At 44.9% G+C, this 25,500-nt stretch overlaps 1 protein-coding gene and 2 non-coding genes across 4 annotated transcripts in view; 1 reads left to right on the top strand and 2 right to left on the bottom strand.

The window, feature by feature from the left end:
- large2 (LARGE xylosyl- and glucuronyltransferase 2) overlaps positions 1-25,500 on the top strand; it is a 102,682-nt gene that overhangs the window by 61,081 nt on the left and 16,101 nt on the right. Inside the window, exons 1-5 of one of the 2 annotated variants that reach the window (XM_086106804.1) lie at positions 7,697-7,940; positions 10,390-10,587; positions 11,102-11,391; positions 13,044-13,126; positions 14,081-14,204. In XM_086106804.1, coding sequence (XP_085962930.1) covers positions 10,488-10,587; positions 11,102-11,391; positions 13,044-13,126; positions 14,081-14,204 — 597 coding nt within the window. In that variant the 5' untranslated portion in view covers positions 7,697-7,940; positions 10,390-10,487. Of the gene's footprint in view, positions 1-7,696; positions 7,941-10,389; positions 10,588-11,101; positions 11,392-13,043; positions 13,127-14,080; positions 14,205-25,500 lie in introns of those variants that run through there. The other variant, XM_086106805.1, reaches the window with a different exon arrangement.
- Positions 3,234-3,305, bottom strand: trnae-uuc (transfer RNA glutamic acid (anticodon UUC)). Its single transcript has one exon. It is a non-coding gene; the product is annotated as a tRNA-Glu (tRNA).
- trnae-uuc (transfer RNA glutamic acid (anticodon UUC)) lies at positions 5,005-5,076 on the bottom strand. The gene has a single exon. It is a non-coding gene; the product is annotated as a tRNA-Glu (tRNA).

Raw genomic sequence — 25,500 nt, 5'->3', positions numbered from 1 at the left:
TGCCATTCACAAAAGGAGCCTTTACCTGACCAGGAATCGAACACGGGCCGTGGCGGTGAGAACGCCAAATCCTAGCCACTAGACCATCAGGGACTGAACTTTGCTAAAAAGTGTTACTCCCTCAATCTGTTCAGGGAGTGACGTCGCGCCAAAGAAAATGCCTCGTGAATTGAACCAATGCCATTCGCAAAAGCAGCTTTTCCCTGACCGGGAATCGAACCTGGTCCGTGGCGGTGAGAACGCCAAATCCTAGCCACTAGACCATCAGGGACTGAGCTTTACCAAAAACTGTTACTCCCTCAATCTGTTCAGGGAGTGACGTCGCACCAAAGAAAATGCCTCGTGAACTGAACCAATGCCTTTTAACAAAAGGAGCTTTTTCCTGACCGGGAATCAAACGCGGGCCGTGGCGGTGAGAACGCCAAATCCTAGCCACTAGACCATCAGTGAAAGAGCTCTTCTAAAAACTGTTTCCCCCTCAATCTATGAAGGGAGTGACACTGGCCAAAGAAAATGCCTCGTGAACTGAACCAATGCCATTCACAAAAGGAGCTTTTTCCTGACCGGGAATTGAACCCAGGCCATGGCGGTGATAACACCAAATCCGAGCCACTAGCCCATAAGGGACTGAGCATTGCGAAAAACTGTTAATCCATCAATCTGTTCAGGGAATGACGTCGCGCCAAAGCGAATGTCTCGTGAACTGAACCAATGAATTTCACTAAAGGAGCTTTTCCCTGGCCGGGAATCCTACCCAAACCCTGGCCGCCGCAGTGAAAGCACCCAATCATACTCACTAGACCATCAGTGAAACAGCTCTTCTAAAAACTGTTTCCCCCTCAATCTGTTAAGGGAGTGACATAGTGCCAAAGTAAATGCCTCGTGAACTGAACCAATGCCATTCACAAATGGAGCTTTTTCCTGACCGGGAATCAAACCCAGGCCGTGGCGGTGAGAACACCAAAGCCTAGTCACTAGACCATAAGGGACTGTGCGTTTCTAAAAACTGTTATTCCCTCAATTTATTAAGAGAGTGACGTAGCGCCAAAGCGAATGTCTCGTGAACTGAACCAATGATATTCACAAAATCAGCTTTTCCTTGATCGGAAATCGAACTCGGAGCGTGGCGGTGAGAATGCCAAATCCTAGCCACTAGACCATCACGGACTGAGCTCTTATGAAAACTGTTTCTCCCTCAATCTGTTAAGAAAGTGACGTAGCGCCAAAGTGATCGCATCGTGAACTGAACCAATGGCATTCACAAAATCAGCTTTTCCCTGACCGGGAATCAAACCCGGGCCGCGGCGGTGAAAGCACCAAATGCTACCCACTAGACCATCAGGGAAAGAGCTTTCTAAAAACTGTTTCCCCCTCAATCTTAAGGGAGTGACGTAGCGCCAAAGTAAATGGCTCGTGAACTGAACCAATGCCATTCACAAAAGGAGCTATTTCCTGACCGGGAATCGAACCCGAACCTGGGCCGCAGCAGTAAAAGCACCAAATCCAAGTCACTAGACCATCAGGTCAAGAGCTCTTTTAAAAACTGTTTCCCCCTCAATCTATGAAGGGAGTGACGATGCGCCAAAGTAAATGCCTCGTGAACTGAACCAATGCCATTCAAAAATGGAGCTTTTCCCTGACCGGGAATCGAACCCGAGCCGCAGCAGTGAAAGCCCCAAATCCAAGCCTTTAGATCATCAGGGAAAGAGCTCTTCCAAAAACTGTTTCCTCCTCAATCTGTTCAGGGAGTGATGTTGCGCCAAAGAAAATGCCTCGTGAACTGAACCAATGCCATTCACAAAAGGAGCTTTTCCCTGACCGGGAATCGAACGCGGGCCGTGGCAGCGAGAACGCCAAATCCTAGCCACGAGACCATCAGGGACTGAGCTTTGCTAAAAAGTGTTACTCCCTCAATCTGTTCAGGGAGTGACGTCGCGCCAAAGAATATGCCTCGTGAATTGAACCAATGCCATTCACAAAAGGAGCTTTTCCCTTGACCGGAAATCGAACCCAGGCCATGGCGGGGAGAACCCCAAATCCTAGCCACTAGACCATCAGGGACTGAGCTTCACTAAAAACTGTTACTCCCTCAATCTGTTCAGGGAGTGACGTCACACAAGAAAATGCCTCGTGAACTGAACCAATGCCATTCACAATAGGAGCTTTTTCCTGACCGGGAATCAAACCCGGGCCGTGGCGGTGAGAACACCAAATCCTCGCCACTAGACCATCAGTGAAAGAGCTCTTCTAAAAACTGTTTCCCCCTCAATCTATTAAGGGAGTGACATCGCGCCAAAGAAAATGCCTCGTGAACTGAACCAATGCCATTCACAAAAGGAGCTTTTCCCTGACCGGGAATCGAACCCGGGCCGTGGCGGTGAGAACACCAAATCCTCGCCACTAGACCATCAATGAAACAGATCTTGTAAAAAACTGTTTCCCCCTCAATCTGTTAAGGGAGTGACGTAGCGGCAAAGCGAATGTCTCGTGAACTGAACCAATGCCATTCACAAAAGGAGCCTTTCCCTGAGCGGGAATCGAACCCGAGCCGTGGCAGTGAGAATGCCAAATCCGAGCCACTAGCCCATAAGGGACTGAGCATTTCGAAAAACTGTTAATCCATCAATCTGTTCAGGGAATGACGTCGCGCCAAAGCGAATGTCTCGTGAACTGAACCAATGAATTTCACTAAAGGAGCTTTCCCTGGCCGGGAATCGCACCCAAACCCTGGCCGCCGCAGTGAAAGCACCCAATCATACCCACTAGACCATCAGTGAAACAGCTCTTCTAAAAACTGTTTCCCCCTCAATCTGTTAAGGGAGTGACATAGTGCCAAAGTAAATGCCTCGTGAACTGAACCAATGCCATTCACAAAAGGAGCTTTTTCCTGACCGGGAATCAAACCCAGGCCGTGGCGGTGAGAACACCAAAGCCTAGTCACTAGACCATAAGGGACTGTGCGTTTCTAAAAACTGTTATTACCTCAATTTATTAAGAGAGTGACGTAGCGCCAAAGCCTCGTGAACTGAACCAATGATATTCACAAAATCAGCTTTTCCTTGATCGGAAATCGAACTCGGAGCGTGGCGTTGAGAATGCCAAATCCTAGCCACTAGACCATCACGGACTGAGCTGTTATGAAAACTGTTTCTCCCTCAATCTGTTAAGAAAGCGACGTAGCGCCAAAGTGATCGCATCGTGAACTGAACCAATGGCATTCACAAAATCAGCTTTTCCCTGACCGGGAATCGAACCCGGGCCGCGGCGGTGAAAGCACCAAATCCTACCCACTAGACCATCAGGGAAAGAGCTTTCTAAAAACAGTTTCCCCCTCAATCTTAAGGGAGTGACGTAGCGCCAAAGTAAATGGCTCGTGAACTGAACCAATGCCATTCACAAAAGGAGCTTTTTCCTGACCGGGAATCGAACCCGAACCTGGGCCGCAGCAGTGAAAGCACCAAATCCAAGTCACTAGACCATCAGGTCAAGAGTTCTTTTAAAAACTGTTTCCCCCTCAATCTATGAAGGGAGTGACGATGCGCCAAAGTAAATGCCTCGTGAACTGAACCAATGCCATTCAAAAATGGAGCTTTTCCCTGACCGGGAATCGAACCCGAGCCGCAGCAGTGAAAGCCCCAAATCCAAGCCTTTAGATCATCAGGGAAAGAGCTCTTCCAAAAACTGTTTCCTCCTCAATCTGTTCAGGGAGTGATGTTGCGCCAAAGAAAATGCCTCGTGAACTGAACCAATGCCATTCACAAAAGGAGCTTTTCCCTGACCGGGAATCGAACGCGGGCCGTGGCAGCGAGAACGCCAAATCCTAGCCACGAGACCGAGCTTTGCTAAAAACTGTTACTCCCTCTATCTGTTCAGGGAGTGACGTCGCGCCAAAGAAAATGCCTCGTGAACTGAACCAATGCCATTCACAAAAGGAGCTTTTCCCTTGACCGGGAATCGAACCCAGGCCATGGCGGGGAGAACCCCAAATCCTAGCCACTAGACCATCAGGGACTGAGCTTCACTAAAAACTGTTACTCCCTCAATCTGTTCAGGGAGTGACGTCACACAAGAAAATGCCTCGTGAACTGAACCAATGCCATTCACAATAGGAGCTTTTTCCTGACCGGGAATCAAACCCGGGCCGTGGCGGTGAGAACACCAAATCCTCGCCACTAGACCATCAGTGAAAGAGCTCTTCTAAAAACTGTTTCCCCCTCAATCTATTAAGGGAGTGACATCGCGCCAAAGAAAATGCCTCGTGAACTGAACCAATGCCATTCACAAAAGGACCTTTTCCCTGACCGGGAATCGAACCCGGGCCGTGGCGGTGAGAACACCAAATCCTCGCCACTAGACCATCAATGAAACAGATCTTCTAAAAAACTGTTTCCCCCTCAATCTGTTAAGGGAGTGACGTAGCGGCAAAGCGAATGTCTCATGAACTGAACCAATGCCATTCACAAAAGGAGCCTTTCCCTGAGCGGGAATCGAACCCGAGCCGTGGCAGTGAGAATGCCAAATCCGAGCCACTCGACCATCAGGGAGAGCTCTTCTAAAGAATGTTTCCCCCTCAATCTGTTAAGGGAGTGACGCAGCGCGAAAAAAAATTCCTTGTGAAGTGAACCAATGCCATTCACAAAAGAAGCTTTTCCCTGACCGGGAATCTAACTCGGGCCGTGGCGGTGAGAACGCCAAATCCTAGCCACTAGACCATCAGGGAGTGAGCTTTGCTAAAAACTGTTACTCCCTCAATCTGTTCAGGGAGTGACGTCGCGCCAAAGAAAATGCCTTGTGGACTGAACCAATTCCATTCACAAAAGGAGCTTTTCCCTGACCGGGAATGGAACCCGGGCCGTGGCGCTGAGAACGCCAAACCCTAGACACTAGACCATCGAGGATTGAGCTGTTCTGAAAACTGTTTCTCCCTCAATCTGTTACGAAAGCGACTTTGCGCCAAGGTGATTGCCTTGTGAACTGAACCAATGGCATTCACAAAATCAGCTTTTCCCTGACTGGGAATCGAACCCGGGCCGCAGCGGTGAAAGCGCCAAATCCTAGCCACTGGACCATCAGGGAAACAGCTGTTCTAAACAACTGTTTCCCCCTCAATCTGTTAAGGGAGTGACGTAGCGCCAAAGTAAATGCCTCGTGAACTGAACCAATGCCATTCACAAGAGGAGCTTTTTCCTGACCGGGAATCGAACGCGGGCCGTGGCAGTGAGAACACCAAATCCTTGCCACTCGACCATCAGGGAAAGAGCTCTTCTAAAAACGGTTTCCCCCTCAATCTATTAAGTGAGTGACATCGCGCCAAAGTAAATGCCTCGTGAACTGAACCAATGCCATTCACAAGAGGAGCTTTTTCCTGACTGGCAATCGAACCCGGGCCTGTTGCGGTGAGAACACCACATCCTCGCCACTAGACCATCAGGGAAAGAGCTCTTCCAAAAACTGTTTCTCCCTCAATCTATTAAGGGAGTGACGTAGCGGCAAAGTAGGTGCCTCGTGAACTGAACCAATGCCATTCACAAAATGAGCTTTTCCCTGACCGGGAATCGATCCCGGGCCATCACGGTGAGAACTCCAAATCCTAGCCTCTAGACTATCAGGGACTGAGCTTTTCTAAAAACTGTTACTCCATCAATCTGTTAAGGGAGTGACGTAGCGCCAAAGCGAACGTCTCGTGAACTGAACCAATGCCAGTCACAAAATCAGCTTTTCCCTGACCGGGAATCAAACCCGGGCCGCAGCAGTGTAAGCACCAAATCCTAGCCACTAGACCATTAGGGAAAGTGCTCTTCTAATTATTTGTTTCTCCCTCAATCTGTTCAGGGAATGACGTAGTGCCAAAGCAAAGGCCTCGTGAACTGAACCAATGCATTCACAAAATTAGCTTTTCCCTGACCGGGAATTGAACCCAGGCCGTGGCGGTCAGAGCGGCAAATCCTAGCCACTAGACCATCAGCGGCTGAGCTCTTGTAAGAACTGATTTTCCCTCAACCTGTTAAGAAAGCTTTACTCTGGAGAAATCAAACCCAGGCTGTGGCGATGAGAGCGCCAAATTCTTGCCACTCGACCATCAGGGACTTATATGTTATTTAAACCATCTCTTTGTCCATCTGTTAATCAGATGGACAAAGTAGCCACAAGTAGCCACACCTGTTGGTGTTTTGTGGCATGCCGGGAAACGCAGTGTCTGGATTGTCGGCCAATTTGGCGTGCACCACAGGCTTCTGGAACTGAATGGAATGTCTATCAACTACACATCCCCGTGGGATTCATCTCATCTTCATCTTCCGAACCGCTTTATCCCCCGTGGGATTCCACATTATATATATCTGTGTACATATCCAGTCAAACCTCGGTTTTCGAACGTCTCTGTTCTCGACCAAATCGGTTTCGACCAAAAATTTCGAGTTTTTTATGCCTCGGATTACAACCGAAATTCGGTTCTCGACCAAACTGAGCGCACTTGAATGCGCCACTCGACTTTTCTCGACTTCCTTACACGAGGAAGTGGCGCTTCTTTGGGTTGACGAAGAAGTGACGCCTCGGTTGTGAGCAGACGTGTTCAATCAAGATTTTTTTTTTTTTTTTTTTTTAAGAAAACTGAAGAGTTTGACTTTAAAGCAAGCACGGGATGGTTCAAAAAGTTGAGGAAAAGAAGTGATTCGTCATCGGGAGGCAGCCAGTTCAGACAAGGAAGCTGCTGAAAAAGTTTAAAGTAGAGTTTCAAAATCTCATCAACGCTGAGGAATGTCTTCCCCAGCAAACTTTTAATATGGACGAGACTTGACTTGTGTGGATAAAGCGGTTCAGAAAATGGATGGAGGGATGTTACCTCGTACCGTAGTGAAGGATTGCAGACAGCACGTCCATAGTTACAGTCGATACTTTAGGGTTTATAAATTCAAGGTGTAAAAAAATGCAATCTAAAATTGTCACGATGACAGAGAGATGTTCAATTTTTATGTTACAATGTCAATGTTTATATTAAAATTGCTAAAAATAAAACACACAAAATGTTTGTTGTTTGTTGTTACCTGCTCTCTTATTACACGTGTATATAGTTTATGGTGAAAAATAGTTGAAAAGAAAGCTTTTACAAAAGTTGTTTTCTAGACTTGTAACGGATGAAAATTTTTTACATTGATTCTAATGGGAAACATGGTTTCGGTTTTCGAACAATTCGGTTTTCGAACAGCCTTCCGGAACAGATTATGGTCGAAAACCGAGGCTTGACTGTACACACACACACACACACACACACACACTTGGCAAAAGTAGATAAATAAGGGCATTTACTTTTAGGATTACTATAACATTTCAATTCGGGTTAAGACCAATGTTTCTTTTGCCTCTATGTGAGACTGAGTGAGCCTTTGCAAGAATACTACAAGGAAAAATGTGTTATAAACACCTGCAAACTGATCGAAACTGAAAGCCTTTCCTTTCATTTCACGACGTTGCATACCGCAGCTGTAAAAGAATCTCGCAACGTGAACCTCTTGTACTGCTGACAGTATGCAAGGTGACACCAATCCTTTCTCCCTGTTGTTCCTCCTTTTTCCACCAATCTCCTCCTATTTGTCAGAGGAGCTGAAATGAGAACAAGAGGGAGGAGAGGGGGCTGAAATCAGAGTCCTCCCCTTGGAGGTGGAGGCGATTTATAGCATGTTTGTGCATGAGGTGGAGCAGTGGGAGGAGTGTGGGAGAGGAAAGGAAATGAAAGCATGAGGCAGCGACATAAGTTGAAGAAGTGGGACAAAAGTCTTCTGAGAGCAAAATAAAAGACCTGTGGAGTTTATTGTTTGTGTCCGAGACACTGTGGAAAGAAGCATTAAATAGCAGGGGCACGTTATTTGATTCTGTCTCAAAGGATGATCAAATAAGTAACTCCGTGTTGGAGTCATACCAAGTGTTGGACACGATATACACAGGTAAGGACAAAGGTCACTTCTTGCACTTGCAACCTGGTGGTGTTTTCTTGGATAAAATGACAGGTGAATATGTTTTTTTTGGTACTATTCTATTTGACAGAAAGATTCCCCCATTTGGTATTTATTTTTGTCTTCGATGTGACTACTCTACTGTTTTTATCATCCAGGTTTGAATTAGTTGTGATATATGCTGTGCCCAAACACACACAGTGGGCAGTATAGGTGAAGAGGAGTGTGTTAAAAGTGTTGGTGCTTTCTTTCACTGTGAATAGCAAGAGAAATTGGTTGTCGTTGTCGTTTAAAGTTGACTGTATTTTCTTCAATGCAATAGGCATGAGATGGATTGCATACAGCGTGAAAAGGTTTCTCAAAATCTCTTGGAGAAGAAAATATTTGAGCAGTTCCATTGTCTTCCTTGTAATTGTAGTTCACACATACACACTAGAAAATTGAATCTTGCTAAACTCACATTTTACAGATGAAGATGATTAACAATGTTTTGTTTTGAGAAAGCTCAGTAAAATTTGAATAGATAGATTAAGTTACATTGTACTCCAACTCTGTATAAGCATGACCAAGCAAAGTCGTCGTTTGACCGAATGAACAATCCAAACCTCCTGAGAACACAAAGAAGCTTTAAACAAGTGTTGTCAATGTTTCCCCCTCAGCAGCAAGGTTTGTGGTCAAACAATATTCCATTTGTTAACGACAATCACTTAAAATAAGTGTCGAAGAGTAAAACAGAAGATCTGTTAACCCCCACTATGTAGCCGGCAACGCGAAGAGTGAAAATTTGCGTTGCCCCCACACTCCCTGTGCATGTGTGATGTCACATCAGTTTTTGTTTCAGTGATATTTAGGCGAACATGTTAGCAATTGCTATCATTGTTTGAGATGTGACGTCATAAAACAGAAACACAAAGAAGGATCTCCTCGTAATCGATGATGAATTTGAAGCACAGTGCAACTCTTTATGCAAGGAGACATATCACTCCACGAGGCTGTCTTACAATGCGTGGCGAAATAGGGTCTACAAAAAAGGTAACGCAAGCAAAACAGTGAGGTTAGTCGAACTTGATTCTATTCAACCATTGACAATACACTCAAATTATTTTTTAATGATTCTTCTCCCACAAATCTGTCCACGTTGTCATCATCTGTGTCTGACTTGATAGGCTTGCCAATTTTTCCATCATACATGATGCTTTTAGATGTGCCTTATGGTGTTGAAAATACAGTGTGTGTGTGTGTGTGTGTGTGTGTGTGTGTGTGTGTGCGCGCGCGCGTGTGTATATAAAGAAATCCTCGTCTCACCCCTCGGGTGGTGTCCGTCCCTCATTCAGCTCGGGTCCTCTACCAGAGGCCAGGAAGCTTGAGGGTTTTGCGCAGTATCCTTGCTGTTCCCAGCACTGCAGATTTCTGGATTGAGATGTCCGATGTTGTTCCCGGGATCTGTTGCAACCACTCATCTAGTTTGGGGGTCACTGCCCCGAGTGCTCCAACCACCACAGGCACGACTGTCACCTTTACCTTCCAGGCTCTCTCCAGCTCCTCTCTAAGCGTGATCTCTCTGTAATCGGAACACACCGTCTGGTCCCCCTTCGTAAAAAGAAGGACCACCACCCCAGTCTGCCAATTTGGAGGCACTCTGCCCGATGACCATGCGATGTTGCAGAGGCCAACCAGGATAGCCCTACAGCATCCAGAGCCTAGACCTAGAGGAACTCGGGACAGATCTCATCCACCCCCAATGCTCTGCCACCGAGGAGCCTTTTAACCACCTGGGTCACTTAAATCCCAGAGAGAAGAGAGCCCACCTCAGAGTCCCCAGACTTTGTTTCCTCCAAGGGAGGCGTGTTGGTGGAGTTGAGGAGGTCTTCAAAGTATTCTGTCCAACGACTCACAATGTCCCAAGTCGAGGTCAGCAATGTTCCATCCCCACCATATAGAGTGTTAATGGTGCACTGCTTCCCCCTCCTGAGACGTTGGATGGTGGATCGGAATTCCCTGAAAGCCTTCCGAAAGTCGGCTTCCATGGACTCGCCGAACTTTTCCCATCTGCTGGCAATGAAGTGTCACTTTGTATCGCTGCCCTTCTTCCTTGCCTTAGTCCTGCTGCCGCTGGTATAAATCTATTCAGACTTGCAGCAATCGGGCTAGCTGAAACTAGTGACATGAGGCTATTTTTTTTCTTGCATCATCACAATATCCTCTTACTGTCGGTTTGTTTTGGTGATAAACTCTTTCGGTCTGAAAAAAAGAAATGCAGTTTTGGACATGAGACTGGTCTTATCTGGGACAGTGTCTTAAGGTGGGTATGGCCTGACAAAGCGACGTTGCAGCCATCAAGGCACCATAAATGTCAAACCCTGTGGGCATAAGAAATGTGCCACCTGTTCTATTCTGTTTAATATGTTTTAAAAATGATGTTTCTTGTTCTCCTTCCCAGATGAAAAGATGCACCCACCTGATTTGGCATCTACGCTCTTCTCGCTCACCCATTACGCTTGACCTCTGACCCTTATCACTCTCAGTCACCATAACATCATGACCTTGCTGTGCCGTGGACGCCTGAAGTTTTTAGTAGCGTCTTTAACTTCCATTGTGCTCCTTACCGGGCTCTACCTGCTGTCTGGAAACCTGGAGTGTGAGTACAAATTTTCACAGAAAAATTGCAGTATATGCAAATAGTTTCAGGGAAATGAAACATTTGAGAATAGGACATCACTATGGTAGTCAGCTCAACTTCTCAACAGCTGCTCAATTTTCATAAATTTTAAGGGGACTATTCAGTTGACTCTGAATTTCCACTCGAGTATGACTGGGAGCTATTAAAGTTGCATTCGCAAATTGCAGTCAGCACAATATTGAAATTTGAGCGATAATAGCATCATCAAGTAACGGGATGATTCTTTCATCAATCACACCTAAACATGCATAAATAAGGTGTCAGAATGAGGTCCGATATTGCCTCACAACTGCCTTTCGAACATATTATTGTGCAGTTGCATCTGGTAAACCATTTACATCATGCTGTTGTTATTCCTGCGTATTTCTGTGTTTTCTACACTGCAGCGGTTGCTGTGAAAACCAAGACACTTAGCCTTTAACTCATTAATCACATAAAGAAAAGTCTTTATCTTCCCTTTCCCTTTTTACAGATGGTAGATCCCTGTTCCTTCCTCCCTGTTTGGTGGACATGCCGGCATCTCAGTTCTTGGAACGAGCCATCCTGGAGTCACGGGTTCGAGAGGTGGAAGAGGAAAACAGACAGATCAGACTACAGCTCAGCCAGTCACAGAGCACTGCTACCCAGTCAGCTGAGAGAAATTATGGCAACTTGCAATGGGGTGCTTCTGCTGACATTGGACCAGAGGACGGGTACAACACAATGGAAGAGAAGAAGAACCACTCTGAGTGTTCAAGATTGCCTGCCGTCCAGAAGTGTGAGGTAAATAAACTATCATTTACTTTTCCGAGCATAAAAGGCTTGGCTGTACATCGGTTGTTTCTTGGGTGGCTGTGCTTTGTGTCATTTGTCAAACATCTTTGTTTTGCAGACATTATTCCAGATGTGACATTTTCATAACATTGCTGGTAATGCAATTAAATTATGCCATATTGTCGAGTGACTAGTTGACTGATTCAAGTGCCAACAGCTGTTTAACATTGTTAAGTTTCTTGAAAAGTCTGAGAAAAAGAGCTTTTTTGAAAGGATGCATTTCAAGTAGAACTGTCACTTTGCATTTGTGATACCTCAAATATCTAAACAGTGCTTTCCGACTAAATAACAACAGAAACAACACAAAAAGGTCACTTTGACTGCAAAATAACAGTTTATTGCAAGAAAAACAGTGTGCTGATGCGTGCCCTATGCATGAAGTTTTCATGAACGCGCGTTTGTCAAGAATGACAATAGATTTCGTCATCTTTTTTTCATTTGAAAAAGCTGTAGTAGAGGTATTTATCCATGTTCTCTCTACTACACTGCTTCCACACGTAACCTTGCGACGTAGGATCGCCATAGGATCGCCATACCACACCCACTCACACTGTGAGAGTGACCAAGAGCTGCTGCCACTCCTGCCATCTAATGGTGATTTATCATACTGAAATCATTCCCACAGTTTGAATACGGATTGAGGAGATGCACAAATTCCTTTTTGAATATATTTTGAATAGAACACACCCAAACGTGTTTGTACGTTTTGGCACTAATGGATTGGGTTTTTGCAAACTGATTTGTAAATTGTGGCATTAAATGAGTTAAATGGTGAAATATAGCAATAAAAAATGTGCACATTCAATCACAAATCACTGTGCACTATGTACAGGTAGAAATTGGAATGTTCAAAATACCTCATTGCATTTTCCAATTTAAAATATTTCCATTCATCCGCTATAATATACAAAAAGAATCAGAGTAGCATTGACAGTGACTAAAATTCAGGAAGATAAATATATACACACACACACACACACACACACACACATGCATGCATGCACGCACAAACTTTGATCTTTTTTTCTGCCTCTGAGCTCCAACTATTATAGATGTTGCTGCTAAATATCCAGTGAACTGATATCATACATATTTGACGAGCTACAGTAAATCCGAAGTTTCACATCAAGGGACTGACTGAATGTCCTGGATACAGCAGCTCTTATGTAAAGTTGCTAGGGTCACTGCTGGAGTCTCAGACTGGGCTTTAACCTGGAACCAGGGATTACAAACTGACAAAGGACACGTCTGTTGTGATTATATTCTTGTTCATATCTAACCTTGGTAATTAGACGTATTTTGAAATTATATTTTGGCAAACGTTTTCTGATATTGTGATATGATATTTATACTAGTGGACAAATTCACATGGACATCTCCTGGCAGCAGTGTCGAGTATAATGCACGCTGAAATCCAAGTAATTGAATCGGACCAGTATCAGAGATTTCCCTTTCTATCTTGAGGTTTGAGAATCACCTTTTCACATCGAATGTTGGTGTCACGTTTGTGATTCATGCCTTCAATTTGCAGGCGGAGAATCCAAATAAGTGTAAATACTGAGTATGCACTCTGTGACATCGACAGTTTCATGTTTCTACAGGTAATAAACGTCGCCTGTGTTTGTGCTGGACACAAAGCCAGTAGAGATGTGGTCACACTTGTCAAGTCGGTCCTCTTTCACAGGTGAGCTATGTCATCTGATTTAATTTCAGAATATTAGTGTTGGGTGTCATTAGCAATCATTAGGGATAATATAATGGATTGACGGATAGCAGTTATAATGACAACAAAAAAACAAAAACATTTTAAATGTATAAGTATCAAGCTGGACTTGAGTCTAAAATTTCAAGTTAATCACACTTGCAAGAGGGGGCGGGGCGATTCATTGCCCCCATTTTTTTTTATGCCCCCAATAAGTTGGAATCAAAATTCTTAGAAGCGCATGCAAAGATGCCTTCTGAAGTCATCCACAAAGATTATGAGTAGATAAATGGTTACTGAGGGATGACTTAAAAGCTGCACGCCCAACACCTGCAGAGATGTTTTGACGAATGGCAGTCATGTTTCTCCACTGATGTTTCTCACATTTTAAGATATTGTGTGTCACTCCTTAAGGCTGGGTTCCAAGTTAAGTCATGGTATTTGAAAGTGACATGATGCAATGTTACACAATCTTACATAAAAGTGACTTTTGGCCTTTCCCTGTCAGGGGTCGCTCCTGCGATGACAGCCCTTCCTGACACAACCCACCCATTTTCATCCGGATCATATTTTATGAAAATGAGATCAAATTGACCACGCTATTTTCTTCTAAGTTGCACCAACCATTTTGTAAACTACACTGCAGTTATAAAAATTGAAAGTCATCACACATTTATGAGAAAAGGAGTATAGCCTTTCAAAATCTCTGCTTTTGAATGGTGTGTGCAGATGTGGCGACCCCTGTAGGTTGTGCTGATTTGTTTGGTGGACAGAATCAGATAAAGGTTGTCTCATTTGGCCATGTTTTGCAGCTGATTTGGTTTAAATTTTTCAAACTGTTGTCTGCAATGTTTGTTGTTGTTGTTTTAGAAATGTGATTAATTTCACGATGTTTTCGATTGACTGAGCTGAGTTTTCCCTCCCTCAATTTTCCAGGAGAAACCCTCTTCACTTTCATTTTATCACTGATGCTGTGGCCAACCAAACTTTGAGCTCCCTGTTTCAGTCCTGGATGATCCCTTCTGTGCAAGTTAGCTTTTACGATGCAGAAGAACTCAAGGTAAGAGTATGCCAGGCACGCATAACTGTGTCAGTCCCAAAAGTTGTACAATGCCCTTGCCACCTGCTCCCTGTTAGTAAAGGATGAGTCACAACAATTATCAGATCAAAAGACAATCTCTGCTGTCAAAAGGAGCTGCACTGATTCAAAGACGAGAAATGGTCTTGCAGAAAATTGATTTCACCAGGTTTAAAGAGCATCAAAGTTAAAAAGACAACCATATAAAAACTCCACAGTGCAGATAAGGCAGTGTTGTTTTTGGCAGCCATTTTAGATTTAGTATTCGTCTTTGGGGCAAAAATGCGTCTTCATTTTAGTCACATTTTAGTCATTTCGATCTGTGATAGTTTTAGTCTAGTTTTCGTCAACGAAAATTCAAAAAAGGTTTTCGTCTAGTTTTGGTCGACAAATACTCAATAAGGTTTTAGTCTAGTTTTCGTCATTTTAGTTCCAGTCTCGTCTCGTCAACAAAAACTCACATTCGTCACGTCATATTTTAGTCATCAAAGAGCCACGTTTAGCTTGTCATTGTCTCGTTATCGTCATAAAAAAAGGGGCGTTAACGAAATAATTTTGTCATCGTCGACGAAAACAACACTGGTTGGAGGAGGGACACATCCAAAATTTGCAGGGCGGGCCCCTCGAGGACCGGAGTTGTTGATCCCTGCTCTACTGGTTATGTTCATCGATGGGCTTCTTCAACACATTGCTAGAATGGAGCGCAGCGTTGCCACATGCGGGCACCGGCCCGGTACATTCTGGGCTCCAACGTACACTTTGAATCACTTTTTTGGCCATAAAGAGTGACGAAATATGTCACACACATTCTTAAATATGATACACAAACAGTTGAAGGTCAGCATGTGCGGTACGTGTGTGACACATTTATTGGTGACAGGAAGACAAACAGACTGTCTCTTGTTTGCCTTAGTCGGCAATGCATGTGCGTGTGCTCCACTTCACTTCCTGCCCGTATATTTGAACAAGAAATATGCCCATTCAGTGATTTTAATGATGAGGTTTTTTTCTGCTTGGCTGTCAACGGAGGAAGACGCTTCTGCTTCGGCTCCTCTCCTCCCTTATCTTCGCTGCTGTCCTTGTCTCGTGTCGTCTTGTGTCTTTTCTTCCGAAAATGTCATCATGGATTTCCTCAGCTGGTCTCTAGACACAATTGACAAGATTTTCTCAACTATAAATGGTAGCGAAGAAACGGCTTGCCCTGAGTGGACAGTTAGAGCTTGATACGCCTTGGGTTCCCGGAAAAGATGGCAGATGCTGTGTCTGTCTATTCTGTCCATCGAGGGTGGGGAAGACAACTGTGCCATTGCAATTCTGAGAAAAGGTATCCTGTTGTTTGGAGCTGGCAGTTTCCCGATTTATCGTAAAAGTCACGGGAGCAGCTCCTATTGGAGGTGAACATGCTGCCGGTCTTTCTGAATGGTGTTGGACGAGCTGTCAACACTCAGACTCAGGTGATGAGTGAACTCAATCTCTGGACACTGAAATTGGTCCACAATGTCGACACATTGATGGATTGATTGCCAATTTGGCTAATTGATGGTGTCTGGGAGGCACCAGCAAGGATTCAATGTTGACTGAAAATATTGTTAGCCTGTTCCTAAAACAACAGCTATCTAGACTTTCTCCTGGAAGTGATGCTGCCAAGCACTTGTCCTTCACCTCTCCCATTCTCCTGTGCTCTATGTTTCTGTTTACGTCTCCAAGGCTGACTTTCACGTGCTGGCTGGGACATCAACACACACAATTCACGACTCCACACAATGCAACATGCCTGACATTTCTCCACCTTTGTTGGCTTTAGCTCACGCTCCACCTCCTCGTGATGGCCCAGGTGTGCTGCGGATGCCTTAGCCTTGAAATGGATGCACTGTGAGACAGAGTGTCTGGGTGTCACAACATCCTACACCACCTTCTACATATGGATGTCTTCGAGTTCTGTTTTCATGTATTTCATTACGTTTAAGCGATGCTCCCCTTGAAAGAACATACATTGGGGCTTGTTTTTTTTCCCGTGTTTTCTTGTTTTTCATCGAAAAAAGCGGGGCGCTAAAGCAATCTATCTCCCTCGGCTGGTCATCGTTATTTCTTGTTTTGTTGGACAGGTTGTGACCGTGAAGACAAATTCCTTGTGTGTTTTTACACACTTGGCAAATAAATCAGATTCTGATCTTTATTGCATTGTGAAAAGGAAATCAATGGAAAGCTTGGACCTTTGAACTAAATCATTACATAATTTAAAACAATCATTCAAAGTTTTTTTTTTGTTTTTGTTTTTTAATTTACTATTTACACACACAGCACATATGTTGCTCTGGTTTTGTCTGTCTACATGGCCGGTTAGCCCATCAGTGGAAGCTCAGTGTCCACACATTTACCTTCATGTGAGAATATATACAGTATATATATACATACCGTAAATTCCGGGCTACAGACCGCACCTGATTAAGAGCCGCATGCTCAGATTTATGAAGAAAAATCAATTTTGTAATTATGTGCGCCGCACCGTACTATAAACCGCTGGCCAATCAGTAGGCGGGGGTTTGCTTCTGCGTCCCTGCCGCCGTGGAGCGCCTCTGGGTGAGGCGGCTGACGCGGTCCCCCGCTGAACCCCCACAGGAAAAAAAACGCAAAATTTCTTAAGGTTAAAATAATCTCCATATTTTTATGAGCATGATAAATGCATTTGCACAACGAAATTACGCTGAAACACATAATAAGAGGCCAGACAAAGAGAGATCTTGATGTGCATTTGCGTAATTACGAGGAGAAATACTGCAGCCCACTAGGCTTTAGATAGAATAATGCAAATCATATAAATGGGAAAAGATAAATGAAATTATTTCTAGAGTCAGCCGCTTAAAAATGATCATCGTTGGCAACTTTAGACCCGATGCTGCGCGGCTCAAAACACAGGTAAAATGTGTTCTCTCGTGGCCACTTGTTTTCAGTATGATGGGGGAGTGACCTTTTTTATTTACAGTCCGAGTGAGAGGCAAATCAAAGCCTCCACCTTCGCACCATCAATTCGTCTATGCCAAGATTACGGGCAGCAGCTTGATTTCCTTCTTTAACTGCCAGAGACATCGCTTTTAGTTTAAAAGCTGCATCATATGCTTTTTGTCTGGTATTCTCCATGGTGATCAGGGTTAGAAGAAAGACTGAAATAAGGAAGTTGTGATTACCGGTAATCATACAATTTCACTGAACCGCTGTGAAAGACTCATTCATTTTATTGGTCCATGTTTTTCCCGCGATGGATTTTTTTTTTTTTTTTAACCGCTTCATATTACACGCCGCAGTGTTGAAAGTGTGGAAAAAAAGTTACGGCTCGTAATCCGGAATTTAGGGTACATACTGTACATAAAATTCCTCGTCTCACCCCCCCTCGGGTGGTGTCCGTCCCTCATTCAGCTCGGGTCCTCTACCAGAAGCCAGGAAGCTTGAGGGTTCTGCGCAGTATCCTTGCTGTTCCCAGCACTGCACATTTCTGGACTGAGATGTCCGATGTTGTTCCCGGGATCTGTTGCAACCACTCATCTAGTTTGGGGGTCACTGCCCCGAGTGCTCCGACCACCACAGGCACGACTGTCACCTTTACCTTCCAGGCTCTCTCCAGCTCCTCTCTGAGCCCTTAGTATTTCTCGAGTTTCTCGTGTTCCTTCTTTCTGATGTTTCCATCACTTGGGACCGCTACATCCACTACAACGGCTTTCCTCTGCCCTTCATCTATGATCACGATATCTGGTTGGTTCGCCATTACCATCTTGTCAGTCTGGATCTGGAAGTCCCACAGGATCTTCGCTCTGTCATTCTCCACCACCTTCGGAGGTGTTTCCCATTTTGACCTTGGGGTTTCCAGTCCATACTCCGCACAGATGTTTCGGTAGACTATGCCAGCCACCTGGTTATGGCGTTCCATGTAGGCTTTCCCTGCCAGCATCTTACACCCTGCAGTTAATTGTTGGATCGTCTCAGGTGCCTCTTTGCACAACCTACACCTTGGGTCTTGTCTGGTGTAGTATATCTGGGCCTCAATGGCTCAGGGCCTGCTCCTGAGCAGCCAGGATGAGTGCCTATGTGCTGTCCTTCAGGCCAGCCCTCTCTAGCCACTGATAGGACTTCTTGAGATCGGCCACTTCAGTTATGGTCCGGTGGTACATCCCGTGTAGGGGCTTGTCCTCCCATGATGGTCCCTCTTCCAGCGCCTCATCTTCTGTTCCCCATTGTCTGAGGCATTCTCTGAGTACGTCATCCGTTGGAGCCTTCTCCTTGATGTATTCATGGAGCTTGGATGTTTCATCCTGGACAGTGGCTCTCACACTCACTAGTCCCCGGCCTCCTTCCTTTCGGCTTGCGTACAGTCTCAGGGTGCTGAATTTGGGATGGAACCCTCCGTGCATGGTTAGGAGCTTTCGGGTCTTAACGTCCGTGGTCTGAATCTCTTCCTTTGGCCACCTTATTATTCCTGCAGGGTATCTGATCACTGGCAGGGCATAGCTGTTTATTGCCCGGGTCTTATTCTTGCCATTGAGCTGGCTTCTTAGGACTTGCCTCACTCGCTGGAGGTATTTGGCCGTAGCCGCTTTCCTTGTTGCCAGTTCGAGGCTGCCATTGGCTTGTGGTATACCGAGGTACTTGTAGCTGTCCTCAATGTCTGCTATTGTTCCTTCAGGGAGTGAGACCCCTTCAGTGCGGACTACCTTTCCTCTCTTAGTCACCATCCGACTACATTTCTCAAGCCCAAATGACATCCCAATGTCGCTGCTGTAGATCCTGGTTGTGTGGATCAGGGAGTCTATGTCCCTTTCGCTCTTAGCATACAGCTTTATGTCATCCATGTAGAGGAGGTGACTGATTGTAGCTCCATTTCTGAGGCGGTATCCATAGCCTGTCTTGGTGATTACTTGGCTTAGGGGGTTCAGTCCTATGCAGAACAGCAGTGGGGAGAGTGCATCACCTTGGTATATGCCACATTTGATGGACACTTGGGTAAGTGGCTTGCCATTGGCTTCAAGTGTGGTTTTCCACATCCTCATCGAGTTCGCAACGAAGGCTCTTAGGGTCCTGTTCACCTTATACAACTCCAAGCATTCAGTGATCCATGTATGTGGCATCGAGTCATAGGCTTTCTTGTAATCAATCCAGGCTGTGCACAGGTTGGTACGTCGGGACCTGCAGTCTTGTGCGACTGTTCTGTCAACCAGGAGCTGATGTTTGGCTCCTCTGGTATCTCTACCAATGCCCTTCTGTGCTTCGCTCATGTATTGATCCATGTGTCCACTTATCTTAGCCGCAATGATGCCTGACATGAGCTTCCATGTTGTGGAGAGACAGGTTATTGGCCGATAGTTGGATGGGACTGCACCCTTTGAGGGATCCTTCATGATCAGGATCGTTCGCCCTTCGGTTAGCCATCCTCGGTGAGTCCCATCCCTCAGCAGCTGGTTCATTTGTGCTGCTAGGCGCTCATGGAGTGCTGTGAGTTTCTTTAGCCAGTAGGTGTGGACCATGTCCGGGCCTGGTGCTGTCCAGTTCTTCATATCTGAGACTCTTTCCTGTATGTCTGCCACTGTTATGGTAACTGGGTTCTGTTCAGGGAGGTTGCTGTGCTCCTCTCTCAGGGTCACCAGCCAGTGTGCACTGCTGTTATGTGCAACCTCCTTCTCCCATATGCCTTTCCAGTACCTTTCAGTTTCCAGTCTTGGTGGGTCAGCTCTGTTGTTAGGACCCTGCCACTGAGCGTACATTTTTGCAGGTTGTGTTGCGAACAGCCTGTTTATTCGTCTGGCCTCATTCTCTTTCGTGTACCGCTTTAGGCGGCTGGACAAGGCTTGGAGCCTTTGTTTGGCAGTTTCGAGTGCTTCAGGTATGGGCATCTGGATGTACCTCTCGGGTATCGGCCTTTTCATCACACCTCTCTGGGCCTCCGTCAATTGACTCACATCTTTCCGAGCCGCCTTGATCTTAGCCTCCAACCGTTTTTTAAACCGCTTCATATTACACGCCGCAGTGTTGAAAGTGTGGAAAAAGAGTTACGGCTCGTAATCCGGAATTTAGGGTACATACTGTACATAAAATTCCTCGTCTCACCCCCCCCCCCCCCCCTCGGGTGCTGTCCGTCCCTCATTCAGCTCGGGTCCTCTACCAGAGGCCAGGAAGCTTGGGGGTTCTGCGCAGTATCCTTGCTGTTCCCAGCACTGCATATATATATATATATATGTAGTTGGGGCTGGGGGGACAGCTACTGTAGGTAATGAAGCAAACGTCAATGATTTTTTCAAGCTTTTGACGTGGCTGGTGGCCCTCTGGAATGACACTGGATTGGTTGCTGCAAGCTACTTCAACAGAAATGAACTTGAAGTTCGTTTGGAACTTGGAATCTGAACCAGAATCGTTCCAGTCCAAAGGACGCCCAACCCTACCTTTGTTTTGTTCATGGTCATTTGTACTCCTGCTACTTTAGAGAGTCACCAGCCATATTGACTGGTGATCCAAAAAGTTCATTTAGAACCCTGGTTACAAGGATGGAAAATGGGCTCTTGGGCTTTGCTGGGGAGCTTAACTTCAGACCAGACAATTCCAAACAGTCACCATGAGCTTGCAGAAAGCAGCAACATAAGGTGCGTTGCTAAATGTGCATCTGAGGATCAACCGGAAGAGCACGAAGGAATTGTTACTGTGATTGTGTGAGCAATGTTACATCAACATGAAATCTGGATCACAGCAAGCTAAGTCAAGTTAAGGCATGTCATTTTCTTTGCCTAAAATTCCTCTGTCATGCAAAGGAAGTGTTTCCACATTTTTATAAGATTTCAACTGGGACTTTCTTATTAATTCTCTCCCACAAGCCTATACAGGTACATGAACAGAACACAACACACAACTCAGTGGCAGTTATAACTGCGGGAAGAAGGCTTTTCTGAAAAAGAGCCCTCCTGCACCCTAGTGACCTGTAACTGCGCCCCGAGGGCATGAGGGTGGTGTGTGTGTGTAAATCGTGTTTTGAATTATTGAAGTTGTATTACTTCTGGCAGCTTCATTATTGAATTTACAGACAGACCAATGATATTTGCAGCAATGTTGGTTCATATCTGTGAGTTTACTTTGTTTTTGGGTTTTTTTTAACAGACAGATTTTTATAGAAATAGATGGATCAGTATAGAAACATCAGTGGGATGATGCTTGAATACAGTAACAGAAAGAGATGTGGAGCAACACAAAGCTCTCCGAGTTTGCAGAGGGCTTATTGTGTCTGGTGACCCCGTTGAATGTCCACGATGTGCCGGTCGAAAGTTTATTTGTTGTCCAGTTTTCCCTCAATGTATTTCTACTGCTTTGTTGTTGAAGGCAGTGAGCTGCTGAAGAGTTGTGAAGACCGATAGTTAAGTTTATCATTTTTCTTTCGTGTGTTTGTTTGTATTTTTGGTGACTTTGAGGATGATAGTGGGTGAATACATACATGCACTGATACACTTCCAAAAATTCCTATTAAATATCAAGTAAATATAATATTTCAAATACCCAAATAAATTCATATATTTTGTTATTTGTATTCCTGAGCTATTTTATTCAACTCCAGTATGTATTCAAATTTGCACTAAAAAAGACATTTGGGCAACCTATTTTGGAACACATGTCGGAAAAAGGATTAGACAAAAATGAAAAATATTTATCCTCCAAGGTTATGTTATGGCCCCTTCTCTCTCCCTTCTTTGGTTCCGTGCCTGCATGCGTGGGTGAGTGAATGAGTGAGCTAGCGAGTGAGTGATTGAGCGAGTGCATGCTTGTGTGTGATTTCATCTTGATTCATTCACAAAATCACATTCTACTTCCAGGGTAATCTTTATCCTAAATAATGAGGCCTTTGTGCTGACAGCTACTTAGACCTGCACTAGCATTCCATTAACTCATCAAACTCAAGAAAATCAGCCAAGACTTCAAGGTGATTATATTTGCAGATGATGCGCTTATCCAGATCCAATTACACTAAATAAAGAACAATAATTAACGCGTCTGATTTGTAGACACAAATATAAAGCGTTTCCATAAATGTTTTCCACGTGAAAATATTTTGTTTGTCCTTGGTTTTTGGGGCCTTTGTTCTGGACAATTTCAGTGTGTGTGTGTTTTGTGCATAAAAGCGTCTTTTTCCTCTCTCAAAATTGTCTCTTTTTTGCATGTCAGCAAACTGCATTTTGTACTGCACTGAATAATCTACCGTATTTTCCGCACTGTAAGGCGCTTTGGAGTATAAAGCACACCTTCAATGAATGGCCTAAAACCATTTTCATATATTAAAGGGCCACACCACATTATAAGGTGCATAGAATAGCTAAAGGTAACACAATACAATGCAGTGATATACAGCTTTATTTATATCGAGCTTTCACAACCACTGCAGCTGTAACAAAGCGCTTCACAGAACATTTAAAATACTACGTCCGAGAAATCAGAATATTGATCCATATATAAAGCGCATCGGATTATAGGGTGCACTTTTGACTTTTGAGATAATCGAATGTTTTTGGGTGTGCCTTATAGTGCAAAAAATACTGTAATTTATCTCAAGGTAACTGTTGTATAAACAACATTCTCTTGAATGGTAAACTGTCTCTTATCACATGAATGTTTGTGTAAGCGTTTAACAATGGAAGCAAAACAGTTGGACTATGTCAGTTGATCATGCCTGCACTACAGCTCTCCTGGCATGAGCAATTGCATGGTCAAAGGGAGGGGTGCCCATTATGTCATGCGCAATCGACCGGTAAATCGCTGACTGGTCCCAAGTCGATCGCCAGGGGTGTAGAGGAGAAAAAAACAAACAACCACTTGTGTGTCTTTGTGCATGTTAGTAATATTTTTTTGGTGTGTGTTAATGTACACTGCACCCTAATCATCCTATCAGTCTCATTTTCACAAAAAGTATTTACAAAAATTAATCAAATAAAGCGGGTAAATCTTTAAGCTACGGTGGTGCTTGAACTGCGTCTTCGGAAGTTGTTAGCGCTCAGCAGTCTGCAATTGCAGTCTGTGATCATAGCTGTTGCACTATATCTTTTATCGGTATCATTACAGTATTCTCATTCAGAGTTTGTTTCGTGTACAATTCACCGAGGGGACGGGCAAAGAATAGGAATCTAGAGGGCCGAGGAAGCACTTCAAAACGGTACGTGTGAGCTATGATAGTTAACAGGCTCCAAAGGTGCGTCGCATGCCTCCGTGTCAGGCTGTTGCTCATCATGGCGTGCGTGTGTATGTACGTGCGCGGTAACGGGTCGATCGCGGGAGGTTGGTTGGTTGAAAAGTCGATCTTCGGTCCAAAACTTTTGGGCACCCCTGGTCAAAGGAGTTCAAACATGGCTGAAATGTGTGCAGCAGGGGCACAACAGCATGTGCACATTCAATTGCTAGGCACATAGGGCGAGGTTCAATGAAACAAAACTGTTCGGGTTTGGATGTGACCCCAATAGCACGACAACAGGCAGGTATAGTTGAAGCCAACACTTGGCGTAGTTTATTGAAGAGTCTTAAGGGGTGTTCACACGGCACACATTTGCTCCGGCGCTGCACCGATGTATTTTGTTGCGATATATTTTGCACCGCAGCAAATTGTGTGGAGCGTTCACACGTACAAAGCCGCTGAGCGTGGCTGCACCGGCACAGCGTCGGTGCAGCCCCACCTGCGTTCACATGGCAGTTTCTGCAGCGGAGCAAAACGACAGAAAACAAATGAGCTGTCGTGTTGGTTCTTTTTAAAACGTATACACAACTCAAGCGACTACTGGACAGGCACGTCCTTCTCCTTCTCGGTCTCCGTGCCTTCTGCTCGAGAGTGACCGCCCCCGAAAACGTAAATCAACGATGACTGACTTCAATGACACTCAGAAAAGCAAACACGTAATGCGCCAAACAGAAAATCAAGAGAGGAAATCACAAAATAAATTATATGGGGGGGTTGTGGACACACAACAAAGGAACAAACTACACGAACAACTCTGAGACAGCCCAGTCTCCTACAAAAGGAAAGATGTTACCAGCCAAGTCTTGTGTCGTTATTAAACAAACACATAACGGAAGTCCGACAGAGCGCGAAAGCAACGCATTCTCGCCGTACGTAAACTCTTCACAAGCATTTGCTCTGGAGCAAATTTAACCCAGTTGCGTTCACACGTGCACATTTACATCGGTGCTGCTTCGGTAACAAGCATTTGCTCTGGAGCAAATTTTTAAACCACCTCCCTGAGGTGGATCAAATTTGGTCCGGTGTAAGCTGTTTTCCGGGGCTACGCCGGACCAAATCTTGCCGTGTGAACACCCGATTAGAAACGTCACTCAGGAAGAAGCCACGGGGAAAATGTCCACAGGAAACGAAACCCTTACTCAGGGAGAAAACTGGGACTTAAACGCTCAGGGGGAAGCACGAGGAGTCCACAAGGGAATGTCCACACATGGAACAAGAACACTGCAGGTGATTCCAACAGAGCCCACTGGTGTGGTGACGGCACAGACTTGCGTTGAGGAATGGTCTGTGAGTCAATTTATACCAGTCCAAACGAGCAGATTGGCAACAGGTGGGTGATGAGCTGACGAGTCTCAGGTGTGAGGTGCAGAGCACCCTGGCTGGCCCCTCCCTAACAAAAACATGGCTTTTATGCATTTTCAAGGAGCGACTGATTTACTTTCTGTCCCTCAGCAAGAAGTTTGTTCATTTCTTCCACAAGGAAAAGTGCAAAATCCTCTTTCTCAGGATACAGGATGTCAGACTTTTTTTGGGTGCAAAACCACGGGAGGGGAAAGCAGGACTGCAGTCTCCCTCGCTATCCAGGATCAAGAGGGTCTCGTGAACTAACATCGACAGATACACATTGGACTATCAGTACATATTGAATTTAGGCAATGACCTAGATGACTGTTTGAAAGATACATCTTCAATAATCTTGCTGTCATTTTGTACGGCGTTGCACCGACCAGAAGAACCCGAGCCAGAGTAATCCATAAAACCGGAAAACCATGGTTTAAACCCCATTGCAAAACCGAAAAACTTTGGTACATAAGGGTGTATACTTCTGTGCACAGCAACTATTGTCCCATCTGTAATACTGAGTAAATTATCTTATTTTTATACATCAGTCTATGTTGCATGCACATGCCTGTGCTCAACCATAATTTACTGAAGCATGTGTACTGTCCTTGCATATTCAGGGTTCATCATCATCAGCAGACTGATGGCCAATGGCGGCTGCGCCGTTGTGGGGGCCCACAACCCAACTTCAGA

Source organism: Hippocampus guttulatus, chromosome 3 (genome assembly GCF_054856545.1).
Source record: "Hippocampus guttulatus isolate MCC_2025c chromosome 3, RoL_Hgut_1.0, whole genome shotgun sequence".
Classification (NCBI taxonomy): Eukaryota; Metazoa; Chordata; class Actinopteri; order Syngnathiformes; family Syngnathidae; genus Hippocampus; species Hippocampus guttulatus.
The sequence above is the reverse complement of the archived record's forward strand: the minus strand, read 5'-3'. Positions and strand labels throughout refer to the sequence as shown.